The sequence below is a fragment of the Lynx canadensis genome, chromosome B2 (genome assembly GCF_007474595.2).
Source record: "Lynx canadensis isolate LIC74 chromosome B2, mLynCan4.pri.v2, whole genome shotgun sequence".
NCBI classification, from domain to species: Eukaryota; Metazoa; Chordata; class Mammalia; order Carnivora; family Felidae; genus Lynx; species Lynx canadensis.
In genome coordinates, this window is record NC_044307.1 from 89,649,366 (window position 1) to 89,671,294 (window position 21,929).

General features: G+C 38.3%; 1 protein-coding gene across 3 annotated transcripts in view; it reads right to left on the bottom strand.

Moving 5' to 3' along the window:
• FBXL4 (F-box and leucine rich repeat protein 4) overlaps nucleotides 1–21,929 on the bottom strand; it is an 84,373-nt gene that overhangs the window by 12,688 nt on the left and 49,756 nt on the right. For all 3 annotated transcript variants that reach the window (XM_030316007.1, XM_030316009.1, XM_030316010.1), the window contains exons 7-8: nucleotides 5,204–5,275; nucleotides 860–1,172 (exon numbers count right to left, since the gene is read on the bottom strand). In XM_030316007.1, coding sequence (XP_030171867.1) covers nucleotides 860–1,172; nucleotides 5,204–5,275 — 385 coding nt within the window. The remainder of the gene's footprint in view (nucleotides 1–859; nucleotides 1,173–5,203; nucleotides 5,276–21,929) is intronic.

A 21,929-nucleotide genomic window follows, 5' to 3' on the forward strand; every position in this document is an offset into this window, starting at 1 on the left:
CACACACACACACACACACACATATACACACACACACATATGTATAACTCATTATACAAATGGATTAATTTCTTCTCTGTCTTTAAAATGGAGAACACAGCTTATATAAATTCTCACTCTTCTTACTAGACCAAGAATTAATGTTTATTTAGAGCTTTCTGATAGGCTCAACTATAAAATTCTGTTATTGTCCTCACTCTTTTACTTAAGTACAGATATAATTACTCTCTGTATCAACTGGCCTATCTTGCACTTCTTCAAACCAAGCAGGCTTATCAGGACAAAATTTTATTGTACCTAAGTTTTTTTTCCCCCCTTGCAAAAAGTCTGAGATTGGCTTTCACATCAAGGCTTTAAAATGAGTTTCTACATGGGGCACCTTGGTGGCTCTGGCAGTTGAGCATCCAACTTCGGCTCAAGTCATGATATTGCGGTTCATGAGTTTGAGCCCTGCATCGGGCTTACTGCGGTCAGCCTGTCAGCACAGAACCTGGTTTGGATCCTCTGTCTCCCTCTCTTTGCCCCTCCCCCACTTGCGCTCTCCCAGAAATAAAAAAAAAAAAAATCATAAAAAAAAAAAAAGCAGGGGCGCCTGGGTGGCGCAGTCGGTTAAGCGTCCGACTTCAGCCAGGTCACGATCTCACGGTCCGTGAGTTCGAGCCCCGCATCAGGCTCTGGGCTGATGGCTCAGAGCCTGGAGCCTGTTTCCGATTCTGTGTCTCCCTCTCTCTCTGCCCCTCCCCCGTTCATGCTCTGTCTCTCTCTGTCCCAAAAATAAATAAACGTTGGAAAAAAAAAAATTAAAAAAAAAAAAAAGCAAAAATAAAAAATAAAACAAATATATATACTGTATCCTTACCTAGTATGTCCAGTTGCCGTAATCGGGTACAATTACATGCCAGTTCTTCAATGTCTGTGTCACACACAGATCTGTTAGCTGTAAGAAAGAGTTTTTGCAAGTTTGGGAGCTGGCGTGCCAGTCTGGCGAAACACCCGGTGCTGCTCTGCAGTGTAGGGCACCAGCCAAGGTCGAGTTCCTCCAGAAGCGGACACCCAGAAGCCAGTTCTGCTATCCCGTTCTCAGTAATATTCTTACACCTCCACAGATCCAGAGTTCGGAGTTTTTTACACTTGGCTCCTATCATGCTGGCTATCACATCATAGTCTTCAATCTGGAAATCAAATCATTCCAGTCTCTTACATATTATGCTCAGAAATACAGACTGCATAGAGCAAGTTAAAACATTCATAATCATCTCCTATTGTTTGCTTCCATGTAAACAGACCCACATTCTTGTTAATATAGATCTACCCACTCATCTCACAGATCTGCCACTGTTTCCTAAAACAGCAAGAATAATCACTTACTTAAAAATCCACCTAACAGAACTCTAGACAGAGGGCTTCATGAATTAAATCCCAGAGCAGTATGAAATCTTCAGTCCCTCACAAAGAATTTGAGGATTTTGTGTTGTTCTTGCACGCCTTCCATTTTGACCTTGCTGCTGCTACTCGTTCGGTTCACGGGTCCTCGTTTCTTCTATTTTATATATAATTCATCAACTGTGGTAGGTATGTAAGAGCACCCTGATAGAGGTGGGCACTTCACCACACTCTAAAATGGTATGTGGATATGTTGAGAGTCCTAATAATGATACTAGTTTGGGGTTAAATGAGGCCTTTAGGGACTGAACATACAACACAAAAATAATTTAGATTGTGATATGTTGTCTCAGTTACTGGAAGTGTCCGATGATTTACTTCATGATCACAAGATAATTCTCTACTAAACAGGGATTAAACATTTCAGTTCATGGGCTTTATATGCTTTAATAATGTTTTTCTGAACAGGTTTCTTTACAGTTTGATTTGATTATTTTTTAATCAGGTATCAAAATTATCACCAGAAGTCAAAAGGAAATAAAATAGCTAACACTTCCAGGTATCATTTCCTTGTGTTCATTTGTTTATTCATATCTTCAACTACCATGTGCCAAGACCGCTCCAGAGGCCAGGAACAACAGTGAACCCCAAAACAAAGACTTTGTTCACATTTTTGGGAAAGACAAACAAACGAGCAAAATAAATCCAGTGAGTGGTAAGTGGTGTTAGAATAATAAAATAGGGTGATCAGACTGCCAGGTGTGCAGAGGGTCACATGCGGTGGAGGAAGGGAGCAGGGGAGAGAGGGGTGATTGTTGGGATTTCCAGGAATGAACCTGGTGTATTCAGGGAACAGAAGTAGGATCAGGTATGGCCCAAGGGGAGTGAGGAGAGAGGCCATGAGGGCAGAGAGATATGCAGGGGCCAGGCTGTTATGCCATGAAAGAGTTTGGATTTTTATTTTGAGTACCAAGGAAATCAATGGAGGGTTTGAAACAAATACAACTTACACTTAAACAAAAACAAAACCCCCCCTCTGGTTTCTGTGTGGAGGATGGTCTATGGTCGGTAAGACTGGAGGGAGGAAGCCCAGCAAAGAGGCCTACATTAGCTTAGTGGAGAGAGGCAGGGGCTTGCAATGAGTTTGCAAGCAGTGAAACGAGAAATGGACACATTTGGAACTATAGAGCTATATTTTGAGTCAGAACTAAGGGCTGATGGCTTAGATGAAGTCATGGGGATTTCTACGGTCTTCAGGAACTGTTATGGTAGAATCAAGCAGAAGACCATGAGAAACGATTTGAGGGGAATACAACTACTTAAGTGAGTGTACCCAAATACAGTTTAACTCTGAAAATTAGTGCAGCCAATCAACTCCTTTACAAAGAATTGTCAAGCTTTCCAACACTCGTGATGCTTACTTGCTATTGTTTTGATAGTCAAAAATGAAATCAAACGAATCATCCTGCCTTTTGGTCAACTGATAGAAAAGAAGCTGAAATAAACATGGTATTAAAATATCAACAAAGATCTGTCTGTGTTACTGTTCTGGTGAACCCTGGACCTGCTGTGAAATGGGAACAGTATTTCTATGACAAGCGTGGAACGTTTCCACCACGTAAATAATAGTACCAGCAATATCACGAATATTTCTGAACTTCAATGTCAAGTCCTTAAAACTTAATTTCCTGACAAACAAATATCAAAAGCAACAATATTTTACTGGCAACTACATACTTTAATTTAAAAATAGCCTACTCATCTTAAGTAGCATTTTTTACAGTATATCATATATTAACAGAAGTACAAGGAGAAAATGGGTTCAGGAGTCAGGTAAAGCTGCAAAACACTGGCATACACAAAGGCACACAGTTTCTTTGTTGTAGGATATACCGTTGAAAACTCTAGGAGGAAGGCAGGGTAGCATTATTTCCTAATCTTAATCAGGAATCCCTACCCCACTGCCCCCCAATACACATCTTTTCTTAATTGAATATCTTTTAGGACTAATGTTGCATGAGTCAACTTGAAAATGTTGACTTAAAACATACTAATTCCAACTACAAACATATATGTGATTCCAAATCTCAAGTATGTGTGACCAGAGTCCTGCTTTTCTAGAAGATGTTGTTCCAGTTTAAAGGGAGGTAAGTAACAGGCAGAAAAAGGTACCTCTGGCCAAGGTTAAACAGCGGCCTTACCAATCTAAAGAGGGCGAGCTAGCAATAAGCAACAATCCAAGCGGCAGTAACTGGCTGGTCTGTCATCAAGAAAGTCCCATCAAATGTAACTGGGCCCATCCAGAAAAGTCATCAGAGGGACCCAACAGAAGCCCATGAAATGGCTTACGAAGATAAGAATTTGATCAAAAGTAAGGAAAGTCTAATGCTGAGTTAATGGGCCCCCAAGATTGTTTCTAAAGACCGGGGTTGGTCTGAGCCCACACCTGGTGGTTTAATCAGGCCTAACCACCAGGATGGTTTTTATATGGGGATATGGAGATAAACAAATGGTCGTAACAGGTCTCTCTAGCCTACATTGCCAAATCGTGGAGCATCTCAGAAGCCATCATTGAACTCTAAAAGGTGTTCACATGGAATTTCTTTTAGGTTGAATCCAAGCTTAGGACGCCAGGAGAACTTCTCTCATCTTGCAACCATCCTGCTTATTCAGGTCTTCCTAGCAAGTGGATACAAAATTAGAATGGTTTGGGGGGGCACCCGGGTGGCTCAGTTGGTTAAGCGTCCAGCTTCGGCTCAGGTCATGATCTCATGGTTTGTGAGTTCAAGCCCCACGTCAGGCTCTGTGCTGACAGCTCAGAGCCTGGAACCTGTTTTGGATTCTGTGTCTCCCTCTCTCTGATCCTCCCCCGCTCATGCTCTGTCTGTCTCTCCCTCAAAAATAAATAAACATTAAAAAAAATTAAAAACAAAACAAAACAAAATCGGAATGGTTTGGGATCTCCTGAATCTGTTTTGCGAGGGGCAGGTAAGAAAGAAAAGAGGGATGGATTGCCCTACAGTCAGTATATTGGGAGATGCATTTCCTCTGAGTGTGTGTACATGTATGCACACACACATGCACATACAAATACCAAGAGTTCTCCTGTCCCTGGAGTCTCAGTATTACTTATAAGCCACATAATTTAGATGAAAAGAATTTAACTCATCCCATGAACTCTTTCAATGGCACCATAAAGCTAAAATTTTAAATCTGGAAGGACTTTAAAGATTATCTAGTTCAACAGTCCCTAGGCATTTGGATTTAATGGACCAGTAACATTTCAAAAAAAATTTGAGTTCTAACATAGGGTGTCCATTTACCTTAACCAGTAAGGACAGTAAAACAAACGCACACCGAAAACAACAACAACAAAACGAACAAAGATAAACCTACCTACTATCAGCAACATTTCCAGGAAATAATTTCAGAACTTAAAAACTAAAATTAGCTTTGTGACAAACGTACTGAACTACCAGCATTTGGGTATGACTGATATCTTATTTTGTAAAAAAAAAAAAAAAGAAAAAATCCAGAGAGGTACATAGCTTGTCTGAAGCTTATCTGGCTCGAGGCAGAACCAAACTCTTTTTACCACAACACATTACTTTCCTTGCTCTCCTGGATAAATCATGTTGATGTTTCAAAGACATCCTCTCGAATTTAAGAAAAATGTTTGAAAGTAGGGTACACGGTAGTTCGCCGTAAATCTGAAAAGCTGTGGGTGAGTGTGGAGTGGCTGGGTCAGAATAAAATTCACCCATGGGAAGAAAAAGAGAACAAGCGATGGAGTATAGGTAAAGAATTTTCAAATACTTACCATTACACAACTGCCCAAACTAAGGTGCTGAAGCTCTGAACAGAAGTTCAAAATGCTGAGCAGTGCTGTTTGCTGCCATCGGGGACCACATTGGCGGCAAATATGGAAAGGGAAAGAAAGTGAAACAAAGAGGAGAGGTCAATTAGACATTAAAGGCTGTCACCGCTTTTCTTGAAATAGAGCTCAAACCCGAGGTTACAGACACCACAAATGCCATTTAATGAGTCCCCAGGTGCTCCCACCATTGATTGGCTTGAAGTCAAGGTAATCATTACTAGTTTCCATGTAAGTCGCCACTTCGTAGATGGTTTCGTGGGCCCCACAGACACCTATATTCCCTGTGACCTCTCAGCTCATCTCCCAAAGGTAAGCAATTTGAAAGTCTGGTTAAGACTGAACAGCAAGACAAGCTTAACAACCCCTCCCTCAAAAAAAAAGAAAAAAAAAAAGTAAGAAAACAAAAACCCAGAGAGGCCTGGTGACACTTTGAAGAACAGCGGCAGCTCTGACATTCACTGATCAGCTGCCGCCTGATGGAGCTGCCAATAGAGTCACCCCAAATCAGGATTGAGCTGGTGACGTTAATGTCAAAGGATTCTCTTTGCTGACAAGGATACCAACAACCATTGAGCACCTGTCACTAGCAACATGCTGACTGAAACATATATAACGTGCACTTTCTAGTCATGTTCCTGCCATTTAAGCCCATCTACTCTGTGCAATGAAAACGGTCTCACCACTGAAGAAACCCAAAGATATGCTAGACTGCTACATAATCATGGTACCTAAAATATCTCTAGTCATAACTTCATTTGATGAAATGCCTGCCATGAAAAATTACCAAAAAAAAAAAAGCAGCAAAACATTCACATTTCTAGTTTTCTTTTCTCTATTAGGACAAAAAACTACTCAAACTAATATGGCAAAATTTCTTTCTAAACATTTCAACTAAATCGTATCTAAAAAAAATGACGATGACACTGTACAACTTGTTTAATCTGCTCCAAGTGTTCAAAACCTGAACAGTATTAGCTGGAGAAAAGACAAAGAATGTGTCGATGACGATACAAAACATTAGTTCGAACCCAGGTAAGATTTTCCCAGAGAAAATAATGAACTATATCAGATAAAATAAACTTAGTTAAGGCAAAAATAAAATAATAGTTACAAGCGGTCCTAGAACAAAACTAGACTTAAGACTAATTGTTTCACTGTTGGGCATTTCTTTAAGCAAAATTTAAAAAAAAGTTTATATTCATTTTATGACTTTATACCTAAGTTTCAACACAACTTATCACATTTATAAGACAATCCCATCTAACTCTCAGAATGTTGACATTAGAAGAGATCTATCAAGATAAATTAATTTTCTGCTTCTCCATAATACTTAGCTATTTTAACTTACTAACAGATAGGAAAATGACATCAGGTTTGTTTTTATTAAAATACCAGATCCTTATGACAAGGTTGCTTGATAAGACTTTCCCATGAGCAAGATCCAGGACATATTAGAGAACTTTTATAGAGAATTCCATATATTCTTGTCAATTCAAAATTATAAATGGCTCCCCTTCCCCACCCCTATACGCACACTCCATTCAAGAACTTGCTGATAATTTATTTTTAAACTATTTACAATGGCAAACCTCAGGTATACGAACAAGTACAGAATCCAATGAAATGAATACCCAGGTAGCTGCAACTCAGATTTATGAAATCTTAGCATACTGCTTTGCTTATCCTTATTTATTTGTGAATCCCTCCATCCATTTATATATTTCCTTAGAGGTAACCTTTATCATCACTCAGTGCTTAAAAACATGCTTGAAAATTATATAATTTGGGGCACTTGGGTGCCTCACTTGGTTGAGGGTTTGACTCTTGCTTTCGGCTCAGGTCATGATCTCATGGTCATGAGACTGAGCCCCATGTCAGGCTCTGCTCTGGGCACTGAGCTTGCTAAAGATTCTCTGTCTGTCTGTCTGTCTGTCTCTCTCTTTCCCTCTGCAGGGAGGTTTTATATAAAAACAGGGGTTTTATATAAATGTGCACATACTTTTGCATCTTTCTCGACAATGTTTGTGAGAAATTTGTCCGTGTTGACACTCACAGCTTTAGCTCACTGACCTGTTAACTGTAGTATATATTATTACATTATGCAACATATATTCCCATTTGGTGAATATTTAGTTTGCTTATAACTTTTACCATAACAAAGAATGTTAAAATAACCATTCTTATATGTGCTACCTTGTGCATTTTATAGAAGAGTATTTCTCTAGAGCACATGCCAGAGGAAGAATTTCTAGGTGTTTAGGTATGCTTAAACTTTATCAGATTTTGCAAAACAGCTCTCCTGAGTGCCTGCGTCAATTGACGTGCCCACTAGCAATGCAAGAGCGCTGGGTCCCCACATCTTTGCCAACATATAATCTTTTCATCCTTTTTAATGTCTGCCTATCTGATGAGCATGGAATGTTAGAATATTTATTAGTATGATTACTAGTGAGATTGAAGATCTTCTCATATGTTTATGGGCCACTCATATCTCCTGCTCCATACACTGCTTAATCATATCCTTTACTGATTATTTCCATTAGATTGTTTCTTCCTTCCTGACTTGTAGGAATTCTTTTCCATGCTGGATACCAATCATTGTCAGTTTTATCCATTACAAATATCTTCTCTAAATCCAACACTTGTCTTTTGCTTTATTTATAGAATCTTCTGCAACATGAAACTTCAAATTTTAATATAGTCACATCAATCTTTCCTTTATGTTTGTATTCTGTTGTCTTCTCCAAAAGGTCCCTCTTTACCCAAGGGAGAACATTCTTTTTTTCTTCTTTTTTTTTTTTTTTAAATGACACCATTAAAGTTTTTCTTTTTTACACGGGTTTTTAGCCTGGTGGTGACTGATTTTTATACATGGGAGCATATCAAATTTCATTTTTTCCTTAAGAATAACCAGTTGTCCTGGTTCAATTTATTGAAGATTCCACCTTATCCACTTATTTGCGGTGTCTTCTGTTATATTTCAAGTTTCCATATGTGTATGAGTCTATTTCTGGGTATTTTGTTTCACTTGTCTATTTGCCCTTCCCCTGTACCAACACTTCAGTCTTTCCTATTATAATCTGGAATGAGTCTATATATGTGGTAAGGCAAACACCTTTTCCTCATTCTTCAAAACTCTTAGCTGTTCTTGATCCTTTGCTCTTTGATATGAATTTTAGAAACACCTTGAGGATTTTAGTTTACCTTTTTAAAAGTAATACAAAAAGATCAGTTTTTCTTTCTTTCTTACCCCATGGTCAATACAGTTGGTCCCTGAACAACATCAGGGTTAGGGATGCCAACCTCTGCACAGTGAAAACTCTGCAGGTATAATTTTTGACCCCCTATATCCTAACTACTACTAGCCTACTGTTGACGGGAAGCCTTACCAGTAACATAAATAGTTAATTAACACATATTTTGTATGCTGTGTATATTATATACTGTATTTTTACAGTAAAGCTAGAGATAGTAAAGTGTCATTAAGAAAATCATAAGGATGTCGGGGCGTCTGGGTGGCTCAGTCAGTTGGGCGTCCAACTTCGGCTCAGATCATGATCTCACGAGCCCCGTGTTGGGATCTGTGCTGACAGCTCAGCCTGGAGCCTGCTTCAGATTCTGTGTCTCCCTCTCTCTCTGCCCCTCCCCCGCTCAAGCTCTGTCTCTGTCTCTCTCAAAAATGAACATTAAAAAAAATTTAAGAAAATCATAAGGACGAGAAAATACACGTACAGTACTGAACTACATTTATTGGAAAAAAAAATCTGCACATAAGTAGACCCATGCAGTTTAAACCCAAGTTCTTCAAGGGTCAACTGTATTTACTTTACTGGCATTTTATCAATTTCTGTGTCATTAACTGTCTATTATATCTGATACCTTCTCACTGAATTTTTCTTCTTGTTGAAGAATATTTTTAAGAGTTCTTTTAGCGAGTGTCTGTGAGTGGTAAAACCTTAACAACACATATTTATAGAGTAGTTACCAACATGTCAGGTACTGCTGTAAATTATATACATTGTTTAGTCCTCACAACAACCCTACACACTTGTTTAATAAATATTTATTGAATGTCTACTCTGTGTTAGGCATTGTTTACACTTGGGATATATCAGTAAACACAGCAGATAATAACCTATAAGGTAGATACTGTTATTCTCATTTATAAATTAGGAATCTGAGTCACAAAAAGTTAAATACCATAGTCTTTAATTTTCGCTCTGTCCTGAGTGAAAATTTAGCCAGGCTTAAAATTTTAGGCAGTCTAATTGTCTTCCTCTGTAAGTAATATATTTTTTCTCTCTGGGGGCTCTTATCCATTTATCTCATATTCTGCAATTTCATCACAATGTGTCCAAAGATTTATTTTCACTTATTCTGTTTGGTATCCTGAGTGAACATTTGACTGGAAGACCTCCAACTGTCATCATGAGAGATGAAGATTCTTGGGGCGCTTGGGTAGCTCAGTCGGTTGAGCATCCGACTTTGGCTCAGGTCATGATCTCACAGTTTGTGGGTTCGAGCCCCGCATCAGGCTCTGTGCTGACAGCTTGCTCAGAGACTGCAGTGCAGCCTGCTTCAGATTCTGTGTCTCCTTCTCTCTCTCTGCCCCTCCCCCACTCATGCTCTGTCTCTCAAAAATAAACAAATATTAAAAAGAAAGAAAGAAAGAAAGAAACATGAAGATTCTTAACAATCCTTTTTTTCAAATATTGCTTCTCTATCATTTGGTCCAGTTTCTTTTCTTCTGGAACTCCTATTACATAAACATTGGAGTCTCCCAAGAACCAGTGCCCAGAGTAGCTTAAAAAGTATGTTCACAGTTTATTCTATACTCCTTCCTTTCAGAGATGGAGCTTACTTAGTTCCTCTCCCTTTGAGTGGGGGCTGGATCTAGTGATTTGTTTCTAACAAAAAGAACATAGCAGAGTGATGGTATGTTAGGTTATTGTGATGATTAATTTATGTGTCAATGTGCCTGGGCCACAGGGTGCCCAGATATTTGGTCAAACATTATTCTGGGTGTTTCTGAGAGGGAGTTTTTGAATGAGATGAACATTCATCTACAGATAAATCAGCAGACTGAAAGCAGATTACTCCCTAATGTGGATGGGCCTCATCTAGCCGTCAAAGATCAGAATAGAACAAAAAGCTGACTCTCTTCCAAGTTGAGAGAATTTTTCCTGCCTGGTATCCTTCAACCTGGGACATCAGCTTATTCCTGAATTCAGACTGAAACTGAAACATCGACACTTCCTGGGTCTCAAGTCTGCCAGCCTTCAGACCAGAAGCACTGGCTCTCCTGGTTTTCAGGCCATTGAACTTGGACTGAACTACACCATTGGCTCTCTGAGTCTCCAGCTTTATGACTTATCCTGTGGGCTTTTTGACTTGCCAGCTTCCATAATCATGTAGGCCAGTTCCTTAGAATAAAGCTATACACACACACACACACACACACACACACACACACACACCCTCTTATTTCTATGTCTTTGGAGAACCCTGACTAATACTGTTATAAAAGGCTATTGCTCCTCTTGGTTCCCATCTCTCAGTCAGGAAAAGCCAGCTGCCATGTCAGAAGGACACTCATGAGGCCTGTGGAGAGGCTCGTGTAGAGAGAAACAGAGGTCTCTGGCCAACAGCTAAAGAGGAAGTCTGCTAATAGCCATGGGTGTGAGTTTGGAAGCTGGTCTTCCAGCTGCAGTTAAGCTCTGAGATGAGTGCAACCTTGTTGGACACCCTGAGCCCAAACTATCCAGCCAAACAGCTCCCAGATTCCTGAGAAGTTATGTTAGATGATGAATGTCAGCCTTTCCAAGCCACTCAGTTTTGGGGTAGCCTATAGATAACAATAAATAAATAATACAGTGACTAGCACATAGAGTAGACACAGTATATATATATTTATTATATTTATTACGGCAACGAACAGGATTACTATGAGGATTAAGTGAGGTGTATGTGTGCATGTACATATGTATGTGTATGTGTGTGTATATGCGTGTGTGTGTATATACATATATATATTTAATGCATACAAACTACATATAATAGTGCTTGACATCCAAAGCTTTTACAAGTTTAAGTGCATTCCTCAAACCTTTCTAATTTAGCAATATCTTTGTGTCCAATTTAGAACTTAATCAATTTTTTATTATAATGACTATCATTTATTTCCTAGATTTCTAACTAGCTCTTTACCACAACTACTTGCTCTTGCTGTTTCACTCTATGTTCCGTAATTTCTTGTTCCATTTTAAAGGATGCTTTCATTTACTTCTTTGAACTCGCATCCCCTGACTTCACTCTTTGTATTCTTCCCTGTCTAATGGTCTTGCAGACTGCCTCTGTCTGGAACCAGGACTTATCCTTTTTTTTTCTTTTTTTAGAGGGAGAGAGAGACAGTGAGTGAGCATGAGCAGGAGACAGGGGCTGCTTCATGCTCAGAGCAGAGCCTGACGCAGGGCTCGATCCCATGACCCTGGGATCATGACCTGAGCTGAAATCAAGAGTCAGATACTCATCCCACTGAGCCACCCAGGTGTCCCCAGAACCAGGACTTCTACTGAAAGTGCAGTGGTCCTGCTCTGCAGTGGTACCGGAGATACTGCAGAACCAGGAGAGGCTTGGCTCAGTTCTGACAATGAGGTATAGCCAATGCCAGGTCACTATATACTTTTTGTTGTATGTGCCCAGGCCCAAATCCTTCCTTTCTCTAAGATTTCCATCCAACCCCTGGGGTTGCTTGGACAGTCACGTAACACAGTCCCCTGACTCTGACTACCCCCGTGTTGGGACAGTAAGATTCTCTTTTATCAAGAGATGAACTCCTGTTAAATCAGTTCTTCTAATTAAAGGAAAGAGTAAGACAAAAAAATGTATTGCCAAGAACGCCGTATTAATCTGTCTTGACTATTCCTTTGAGGAGCCACGCGTATTCCTTACTGCCTAGCTTACCAATTATAATTTTGAGGCACAGACAATACACTTCTGAATTCAAATTCTCATAATTACGTAACTACGAAACATCTTGTGTAAAGGTAGATGCATTCTAGAGGAATTACAAGCCGTGGAAGAGGAATTCATGGCATACTATACTTACTCATGCAAACATTGTACAATAACTTACTTATTGTAAGTACAGTCTTACAGTCTGCACATTGAATTGGGAATTAAAAATTCATTTAATGGTAGACAGAACTATTATTTTCATTCCCACCTTAAAGAAGGAGCTAATATAGGATAAAAGATTCATGTTGAATGACATCACACATCTTTGCTAAGTAAGAGCTGTGAGACATGCTGAGACCACCACACGAGGGGATGGAGGTGATGGCTAGGGGGAACAAGGATGGCCTAGGAAGAGATGCTGTGAGGAATATAACAAGGAGTCAATAGAGATCAATAAAAGGGCCGACAGGAAGCACTGAGGTGAACAAGCACAAGTTTACAGTTCCATGACTTTCTCCAGCAGAGCTCATGAGAAGCCCGAGACTGTGGGAGTACCCAGGTTTAGAAAACACAACAATAGTTTGCAGTCTCTCTAAATCCATTTAACCAATTTCCTCCTAGAAAATGTTTAGGATCTTCTCTCTCTATGCTGTTAGTATTCAGAATTAAAGTTCTGCTATTGATGATGAAGCAAAGAGAAGAAATTCTTTGTTTCCAAATATAAAAGGGCCTGATTTGGGAGAGACCACAAACTCAATGACTTAGAGCAGGAGTTGACAAACTACTGCCCCAACGCCAAATCCAGCCCACTGCCTGCTTCTGTAAATAAAGTTTTACTGGAACAATGACACACCCTATCATTTATGTATTGTCTATGGCTATTTTTACACTACAACAGCAGGTTGAATGCATCGACACTTACACATATGACCTGCAAGGCCTAACACATTTACTATCTGGGCCTTCACAGAAAAAGTCTGCCCACCCCTACTTAAGAGAACAATTCTATCACACTGAGTACTTGTGCTTCTAGAACACACAAGTGGATGGATTAAGGCTACATTAGCAAGTATGCCGTGAAAAAGGCATTCAGAAATAAAAAAGTGAAAAAATCGTATGAACCTCTGATTTAAGACTTAAGATATCTATTAGGTCCTAAAGTCCACAAATTCTGCTGGTTAGTTCAGTAAAATTCAATAGGAACACAAGAGTAGCTCTATAAAATCAAAATACAATTTATTTAAATAGTTATCAGCTTTAATAATGCAAGGCAGGAGATGCGTTTTCAAATGAGTTTGTCATTTTTAAACAAAGGCCAACCTTACTTAAATTGCCACGGAAAGGAATCCACTAAGGAGTGACTGGATCCATGTTAATTTCTCCTACAGAATTATCAAAACATACCCTAAGTGAATGCTGGCATCTAGTAGTAGAGTATATGTTCCTAAAAAAAGAATCCCTTTGCATTCCACCTATAATCTACCTACTAACCCTGTTCAAAAGCTCCAAAATCCAACAGATAACTATTAGTCACAGAGAATTATTATTAATGCCTCTCCTTGCTATAAGGAAATTTAGTAAGGAAGGAAGGAAATTCAAATTTTCATTCACATTTTTTTTAAGAAATGCTACCCACACACTACATAACCTTCTATCCTCCAGACTTTGAAAGTACTAAGCAAAAATACTTAGTAAGATGGTAACTGATGTTTATTATACTCACATATAAGTTTTAGACAGTCCAGGTTTATGGCTTAGTAGAGTTCTACTTATGCATACCATGTACATTTCATAATACAGTGAGACATTGGTTAATCAAAGTTTGCAGTACTGTGTTTACCATTTTACATTAATACAGGTTTATAGTTGTTATAACTAGTTTATGACCTTTGTTGCACAGTTAAAATTAACTGTTGCTTATCTTCAGTAAAGAATTTAACCCTTAATTATAACACTCTTACTATAGGAAGACAGGATTCCAAATCAGTATTCTCTAACTCTAAGAAAATGACTCCTAGAAAGCATTCTAAAGGAACATTATAGGGACACTTGGGTGGCTCAGTCGATTAAGCATCTGACTTCCTCTCAGGACATGATCTTGTGGTCTGTGGGATCAAGCCCTGCATCGGGCTCTGTGCTGACAGCTCAGAGCCTGGAGCCTGCTTCGGATTCTGTGTCTCCGTCTCCCTCTCTGCCTCTCCCCTACTCGTGCTCTATCTCAAAAGTGAATGAACATTAAAAAAAAAATTGAAGCAACATTAAAATAAGTTTATGTATTACAGATATATATTAGCTAAAATATAGAGACTAGTGACATCACCTGATCACAAACAAATGTACATTCACTGACCGTGATATATTTCAAACACAACAGAGTAACGAGATGGGATTTTATACAAGTATATTCCCTGCATGAGTATTCATAAATTTGCATAACAAATATCACCAAAGAAATCCAAAGAACACAATCAATTAGTATAATTTAAAATACACATGTATGTATGGGTGACTGACTGGCTGACTCAGTAGAGCATGTGACCCTTGAACTCTGGGTCATGAGTTCAAGCCCCACATTGGGCATGGACGTTACTTTAAAAAAAAAAGTATACACTGTATATATGAATCTTTCTTCAATTTAATTTTTTTTTTGCCCCAGTATCCCAATCTTAATAAATTTGAGGAAGGGGAATATGGAATCAAAGTTGAAGCATTTTGAGAACTATTTAAAGCACTTGAAACTAACTATATGCAGAAACAATCATCGTTCCAGAGTATTTCAGTTCAATTACTTTATAGAGATTTGCTATAAACCATCTACTGCAAATTGTTCTCTTTTATACAGTCCAAGTATACAATACAGTATAGGTTATACAATGATACATAATGACAACTTGAAAATAATTTTGTCTTTTATACCTTAAACTTTAAGATCAACACTGTGGTGGAGAAGTTAGACTTCTCATTGATTTCTAAAAAGAAAAGGTTAAAGACCATAAATGACATAAATTAATAAAGCTCTTACACCTACCTTCGAGGAAAAAAAGGAAAGCTTTCTAAAACTAACTAGAGTTAAAGCTACCCTAGACCAAAGACTCAGAAATTTGGCTATATGGTACAAGTTTCAAAATAAGGTTCAAATAATTTAAATTCCAAAAGCCCATCTGTGTGACAGAACAAAATCTAAGACTAAACCACACACGTTTGCCTTGCTCTGTAGTCTCATTTCAGAACCATTTTACTATTGTAGTGGATCTCTCCTATAATCATACAGTTGAATGCATCTTTGCTCACAGATGACTAGGCTGATCAATTTCCATATCAATCCATAATGGGTGATGGCAGATATCTACAGTCACAAAGTCAGGGCAGTTTCCACACCAGCTGGACTTGACAGTAACCTTACTGAGTATATAAAAAAAGAATGTTTCAATCAGAGGGGTAGAAGGGCTGGACTGTCAAAGAAGCATGTAAGAGGAGTCTGAGGCATATGCTGGGTGACACTGTTCGTCTAAAGAGAGTGTACTAGTGCAAAGACTTTATTTATCTTCTTTCCTTCCTGTTGAGATGAAAGTGTCAACCTGTTCTATGCTGATGCCTTTAATCATTTAAGTCACATAACTAATTCTCAGTGTTCTCATTCTAAACTCACCAAGTAAGTCTTGTAACTATAGTTTCCCTAGTGGCATGCCAACAGTGAGAGAATATGCTGACCAGCTATCTCTAATGAATGATGTCCTTTCCAGGTAGATTTCTTCTACCCGATTTACTGGTGGATGATAACAAGTCTGACCCCCAAGAGATGACACTCTCTCTATATCCCACCTCACTGCACGGACAAGTTAGGCTTCTTGACCCTGAATGAACCGCAGCCTATTCTCTCAGGCCACATATACTCAACCCCACCAAAAGCCTCATATTCCCACTGGAACTTCTATAAAGCCTATCAGGATAAAGAAAAGCATAGATATATTCTTGCCTGGAGACATAATATATTAAAGGCTTTAAAAATTGTTAACTTTAGTATATGATAGTTATATAGAAGTTATTAAAAATCTTAACTTTTAAGCTATTTAAGAACAAAGTAATTATTAATCTTTTTGTTTTATGTGTTATCTAGCCAAATTAATCTGTCTGAAGTGGACTGCATTTTAGGTGGCAGTTAGCTAATGGTGCCCTGCATTAGTCAATTTACATGACCAGCATAGGTTTTTTCTATTTCAGTTTTTCCTCTTGGTCTTGGTTGTCTACACTGACTCTGTTAAGTGAGAGGCCATCCCTTTCATTTGAGTTTATTAGCTGCACTGGTTCCATTAAAGGAAAGGCCATCCCTGCTTCTACTTCCCAGTATAAAAAATGTGCTCTTTAAGTCAAGTAAGAATGCAGTAAGGAGGCCACCATTATCTCTGTGTCAAGAAGCAAATTCATGTCATTAAATCAAGCCAAACGGTTTTCAAAAGACAGTTTATGTATCTTTAGTGGGAAAGCCCAGGCGCTTTCATCAATAGACGGGGTCGGATGCATTTTTACCTACATATCTACTCTGCCAAATGAACTGGTACAGAAAGCAGAAAATACAAGGAGAGTGCTGATATCCAAGAGAAGTAAAGATCAACTACTTTTGTCGTCTTGTAGTTGATGAAGATGAAGCCAGTGGGGTCCTTGAAACTGTCGTCCCTGCCTAGTAGGCCAAGTAAACAGTTGCTGAACCATACTTTCGGATTACTGTCATACACTAGTCCCCCACAATACCTATAATCAGTTTTTTCACTTCTTCAGATTCTTTCAATTTATGCTCTATCATTCTTGAAGTGAGGCAATCAAAACTGGATGCAGGTGTTCCATTTATAACTCCAACTTTTAAAAAACACACTTGGTTTTCTTGTCTGCTGCTAAGCAACAGAATGACATTCTTACTGAGCTACTATCATGCCCCATCTCACACCCATTCCAGATATTTTTTTTTTCTACAAACAAAAAAAAGGTAAACAGGTCCAAACTTCCACCGCTAATCCACATTGTTTTAGTAAATGCACATGACCTCTCTCCAAGACACTTTTTATGCAATATGTGAAAAAGTTGTTGTTATGCCATCCTTTACAAACTGCATTAGTTTATTAAGGCTGCTACAACAACGTACCATGCACTAGGTAGTTTTAACAACAGAGATTTATTTTTGCACAATTCCGAAGGCTAGAAGTCTGAAATTGAGGTGTCAGAAGGGTTAGCTTCTTCTCAAGCCTCTCTTCTTGGCTTGAAACTGGCCATATTCTTCCCTTGTTTTCACATGCTCTTCCCTCTGTGCTTCTTTGTATCCTAATCTCCTCTTCTTATAAGGACACCTGTCATATTGGATTAGGCCCCACCCTGATGACCTCATATAACCTTAATTACCTCTTGAAAAACCCTTGCTCCAAACACACTCACATTATGAGGTACTGGGAGTAGGACTGCAACATATGAATTTTAGGGAGATACAATTCAGCTCATAACACAAGTATTTAACAGTAGGTTACAGATACATGTCCCTTTAGAAGTAAAGAATTGTATCTTCTAGGGGCGCCTGGGTGGCGCAGTCGGTTAAGCGTCCGACTTCAGCCAGGTCACGATCTCGCGGTCCGGGAGTTCGAGCCCCGCGTCGGGCTCTGGGCTGATGGCTCAGAGCCTGGAGCCTGTTTCCGATTCTGTGTCTCCCTCTCTCTCTGCCCCTCCCCCGTTCATGCTCTGTCTCTCTCTGTCCCAAAAAATAAATAAATGTTGAAAAAAAAAATTAAAAAAAAAAAAAAAAAGAATTGTATCTTCTAATTTATTTTCAAATGGTTCAGGAAAAAAATTATGCATATGGTAAGGGAATCTACTTTTTATGCTACATTTCTTTAAGTCTAAAATTAGTTTGAAATTAAAGGTTTCCTTTTAAGTATTCCAAGGTCTATTTAATGAGTTAAATTTTTACAGCCCTCCTCTCACGAAAAGACATCATCGTATATGGCAGGAGAAATGTTTGCAATCAGTGTTTATCAAACATAAAAAGAATCTAGTGAACAGAGAAGAAAAGGACCAAAGGGACTGAAACAAAGTACGTCCCATCTTTATACATCTATAGCTTTAGTATATATAATATACTAAATATATACTATAATATAGCTATAGTATATACATCATTATACATTATAGCTACCCTTTCGTCATGGATAGCAGAAGATCCTAAGCACAACAAAGCTTCCTTCCTGTCTGTTCTAAGTTCCCACCTTTTGTCTAAAAGATCCACCTAAAAGATCCACCAAATTCATTACAAAGAAAATTACCCTATTTATCAACCCACTTCACTAGTTGTTCTTTACTAGGCATATGTTTACTGCTCTTTGCATCTACTGAATTCCAACAAGTGTATACCACTGACTCTGCAAATAGCTTAGTGATGTTTTTTAGTTGATGTTTTAAGAAGACATTTGTTATTTCTCTGATGAAACCAGTTCCCATCTCAACCCTAAACACATCTAAAAAATGAAAAAGATCTCATGAAACAAATGAACAAAACAGGTTGAACTATACTGCATTATCTTTTAGGGCTAAAACTTCTGAACAAATACAGATCTGTTCAAATATTTTCTTCTACATTTTTCAAGTTGCAGACCTAACTGTCCATCTGTTCAATAGATATGCTTATCTACTAATGAAAAAATGAATTGATAAGAGATAGCTATCACTCATTCATTCAACAGAAGTTTACTAAATACCTACTATGTACATTCACTATAATGAACGCTGTTCTATGCACTAGTCGTGAAAAAAAGTAAACAGTAAAGTAAACAGTCAAAAACATGGTCCTTCCCGTCAAGGAGTTTTTTAATTTAGGAATGAACATTCCTTTCACCAGAAATAAATCAAAAGGGTAAAAGAGATAATTCAGCCTCAATCTCCCTTCACACATGATGGAAAAGATACTTCTATTTAGGAAGATACACAAGAATACTTGACGAAGGTGGGAATATTTGTGTAGGACTATGCTGGGTAAATCTATAGTATCATTTCCACAACTATACAGGTCCATCTAATTTATAAAGTGTGGGTTTGTTTGTTTGTTTGTTTGTTTGTTTGTTTTTTTGAAATACGTATGACCTAATTTGGTCTTTTCAATAGTTTATGTGATAGGGTAAGTTTGGCTTTTTTTTAATAGATAAATAAACTTTTAGCTTAGTACAAGTGGCTTACCCAAACACATAAATCTTTTAAGTGGAAAAGCCAAGATAAGGACTGAGTTGTATGACTTGGGTCTATGATATAGACTAAATAACAAATATCTTTTCAGTTTTTAAATTATCAAATAGTGTGTGAATCAGATACTTGAATCCTACTGCTAAGCAAAAGTTTTAATCATAGCTAAAGTCTCAACAAGATCCTACTGCTGCCTTCTCTCACTGCAGGGTACTGGCCATAGTCAGCCAAAGCAGTGGAACTGGGCAGAAAATCTTTTTTTTTTTTTTAATTTGATAAACTTGATTCATTGTAATTTGTAAATCTAAGGTGTACAGTGAGTTACTTTAATACTTTTATATATTGAAATACAATTACAATTGAAACAATATTTGTATTGTATCATTACAGTATTATTGTCTATACTCATTATACTGTGCATTAGATCTCTTAAACACCGTCAATCTTACCCTCCCCCCACCCTCTATCCCCTGGTAACTACCATTTTATTCTGTTTCATCTATTTATGGGTTTGACTTTTTTTTTTTTTAATTTTTTTTTCAACGTTTATTTATTTTTGGGACAGAGAGAGACAGAGCATGAACGGGGGAGGGGCAGAGAGAGAGGGAGACACAGAATCGGAAACAGGCTCCAGGCTCTGAGCCATCAGCCCAGAGCCCGACGCGGGGCTCGAACTCACGGACCGCGAGATCGTGACCTGGCTGAAGTCGGACGCTTAACCGACTGCGCCACCCAGGCGCCCCTGGGTTTGACTTTTTTAATGAACTAGGCCAGGTAAAGGTTGGGCTCAAAAATTGGTGACAATGGCACTGGGACTTATTTTAAGGTTGCTCTCAGTTTACTACCAAAGCAGCAATCAAGCAATATGAAGGATATGAACCACAATACAACCCCAGCTCCTGACAAAGTTACCCATGAGGTTCATGAGGCTAAAGCAGCCTTGATGGTGAAATATGTCGGGGAGAGAGAAGCCCACTACCCTGGGCTCACGACCTGTTTCACCACTGGCTCACAAGGGGCCACGTCAGCATGTCAGGATCTATCCACCGGTATATCAGGCAATTCTGACCCGATTATACTTTCATTCTCCTGGGTTCTCAGTCTTATTGAGTAATCAGAACTGCAACATGCCTGGCTATGCCTAACAACTTAGGAACATACCACCTAGACATCAACAACACAGAGTTTTACCTGCTAAAATTATGTGGGGGATTATGTGTCCCAATGCTACTGTCCACTAGGGTATAACATTGAGAAGTGGCCTATGTAACCCATTTGCTTAAAGCATTATTATGTATTGATTCCACAAACTATTACTTAAATTTTCTAAATGTAATTTAAATAATTGTTATTTATAAATGCAGAGCAATTAAGACTTCAAAGTAAGTTTGTTTATAATAAAAATAAAAGACAAGAATTCCACTTCCTTGTAGAAGTTTCAACTACAAAATATATATAGAATATAACTTACTAGTTTGCATTTTACACTGGATCACGATGTTGTGTATGTTAGTTACAATGTTATATTTCCTTACCAATTGCAAATCTTTTCTAATAGGTAGTAAGGAAAATCTCTAGTTTAAATAGAGGCAGTCAAGTTCTTAGAATAACCACCCATTCTGTGCTTTTACATAGCATACAATTTTAACTATGACACTGAGACCACCAAACTTGGGTTCAAATCCTGACTCTAACATATTGCTCTGTGTCACTGGGAAGGTTACTAATCTTTTGGAACCTTCATTTGATCATCTGTAAGATGAGAATGACACCTACTTTCACTGGACTAGTGCAAAGAATTAAATAATACGCAAAATGTCTAGGACAGCAAACAGAGTACATTCAGTAAGCTTTCCCAAACATTGGGGCTAAAACCCAGGTCTCCAACATCCTCTAAAGCTTTGCTCAGTAGGCACACAGACTTAGGTCTTATAAAATGGCACAGATGTATTATGTTTATTAGTGTAAATTATATATAGGCCTGTAAAGTATAACTCTACGACACCCATCAATCTCATCTCTCTGAAGTTAAATGCTATAACAGACTCAACATTTAATAATACTAATTTTTGCTTATTTAAAAAATTTGTAGAATTTAGAAAAACAGGCAAAAGTGGCATTGGATAATTTGTATTGCTTGTTAAGAAAAAAAAAACAAAACTCTCCCAGGAAGTTCAAATTTGTTTTGTTTTATTTTTTTTCTTCTCATATATTTCCTCGGAGCAGACAGAGGCATTTAAAATTAATTGCTGTTCCTTTTTTTCAAAACAGTTCATAACATCTGAATGTACTGCCAATGATTACACGGGAGGTCCAGAGAGAAGCCAAGCCCCTGAATCTTGTCTTATTCCCTGTTTGTTCTCCATCCACCAACATCACTGAGTGTAGGACAGAAGTGTACGTTCATGGAAGAAAGAAGGGGGTGACATAACGCCGTGCCTAAGTGACAAGGGAGGTGTTTGAAGATTGATATGAATGCCAGTGTTGTAGCTTCTGCTTG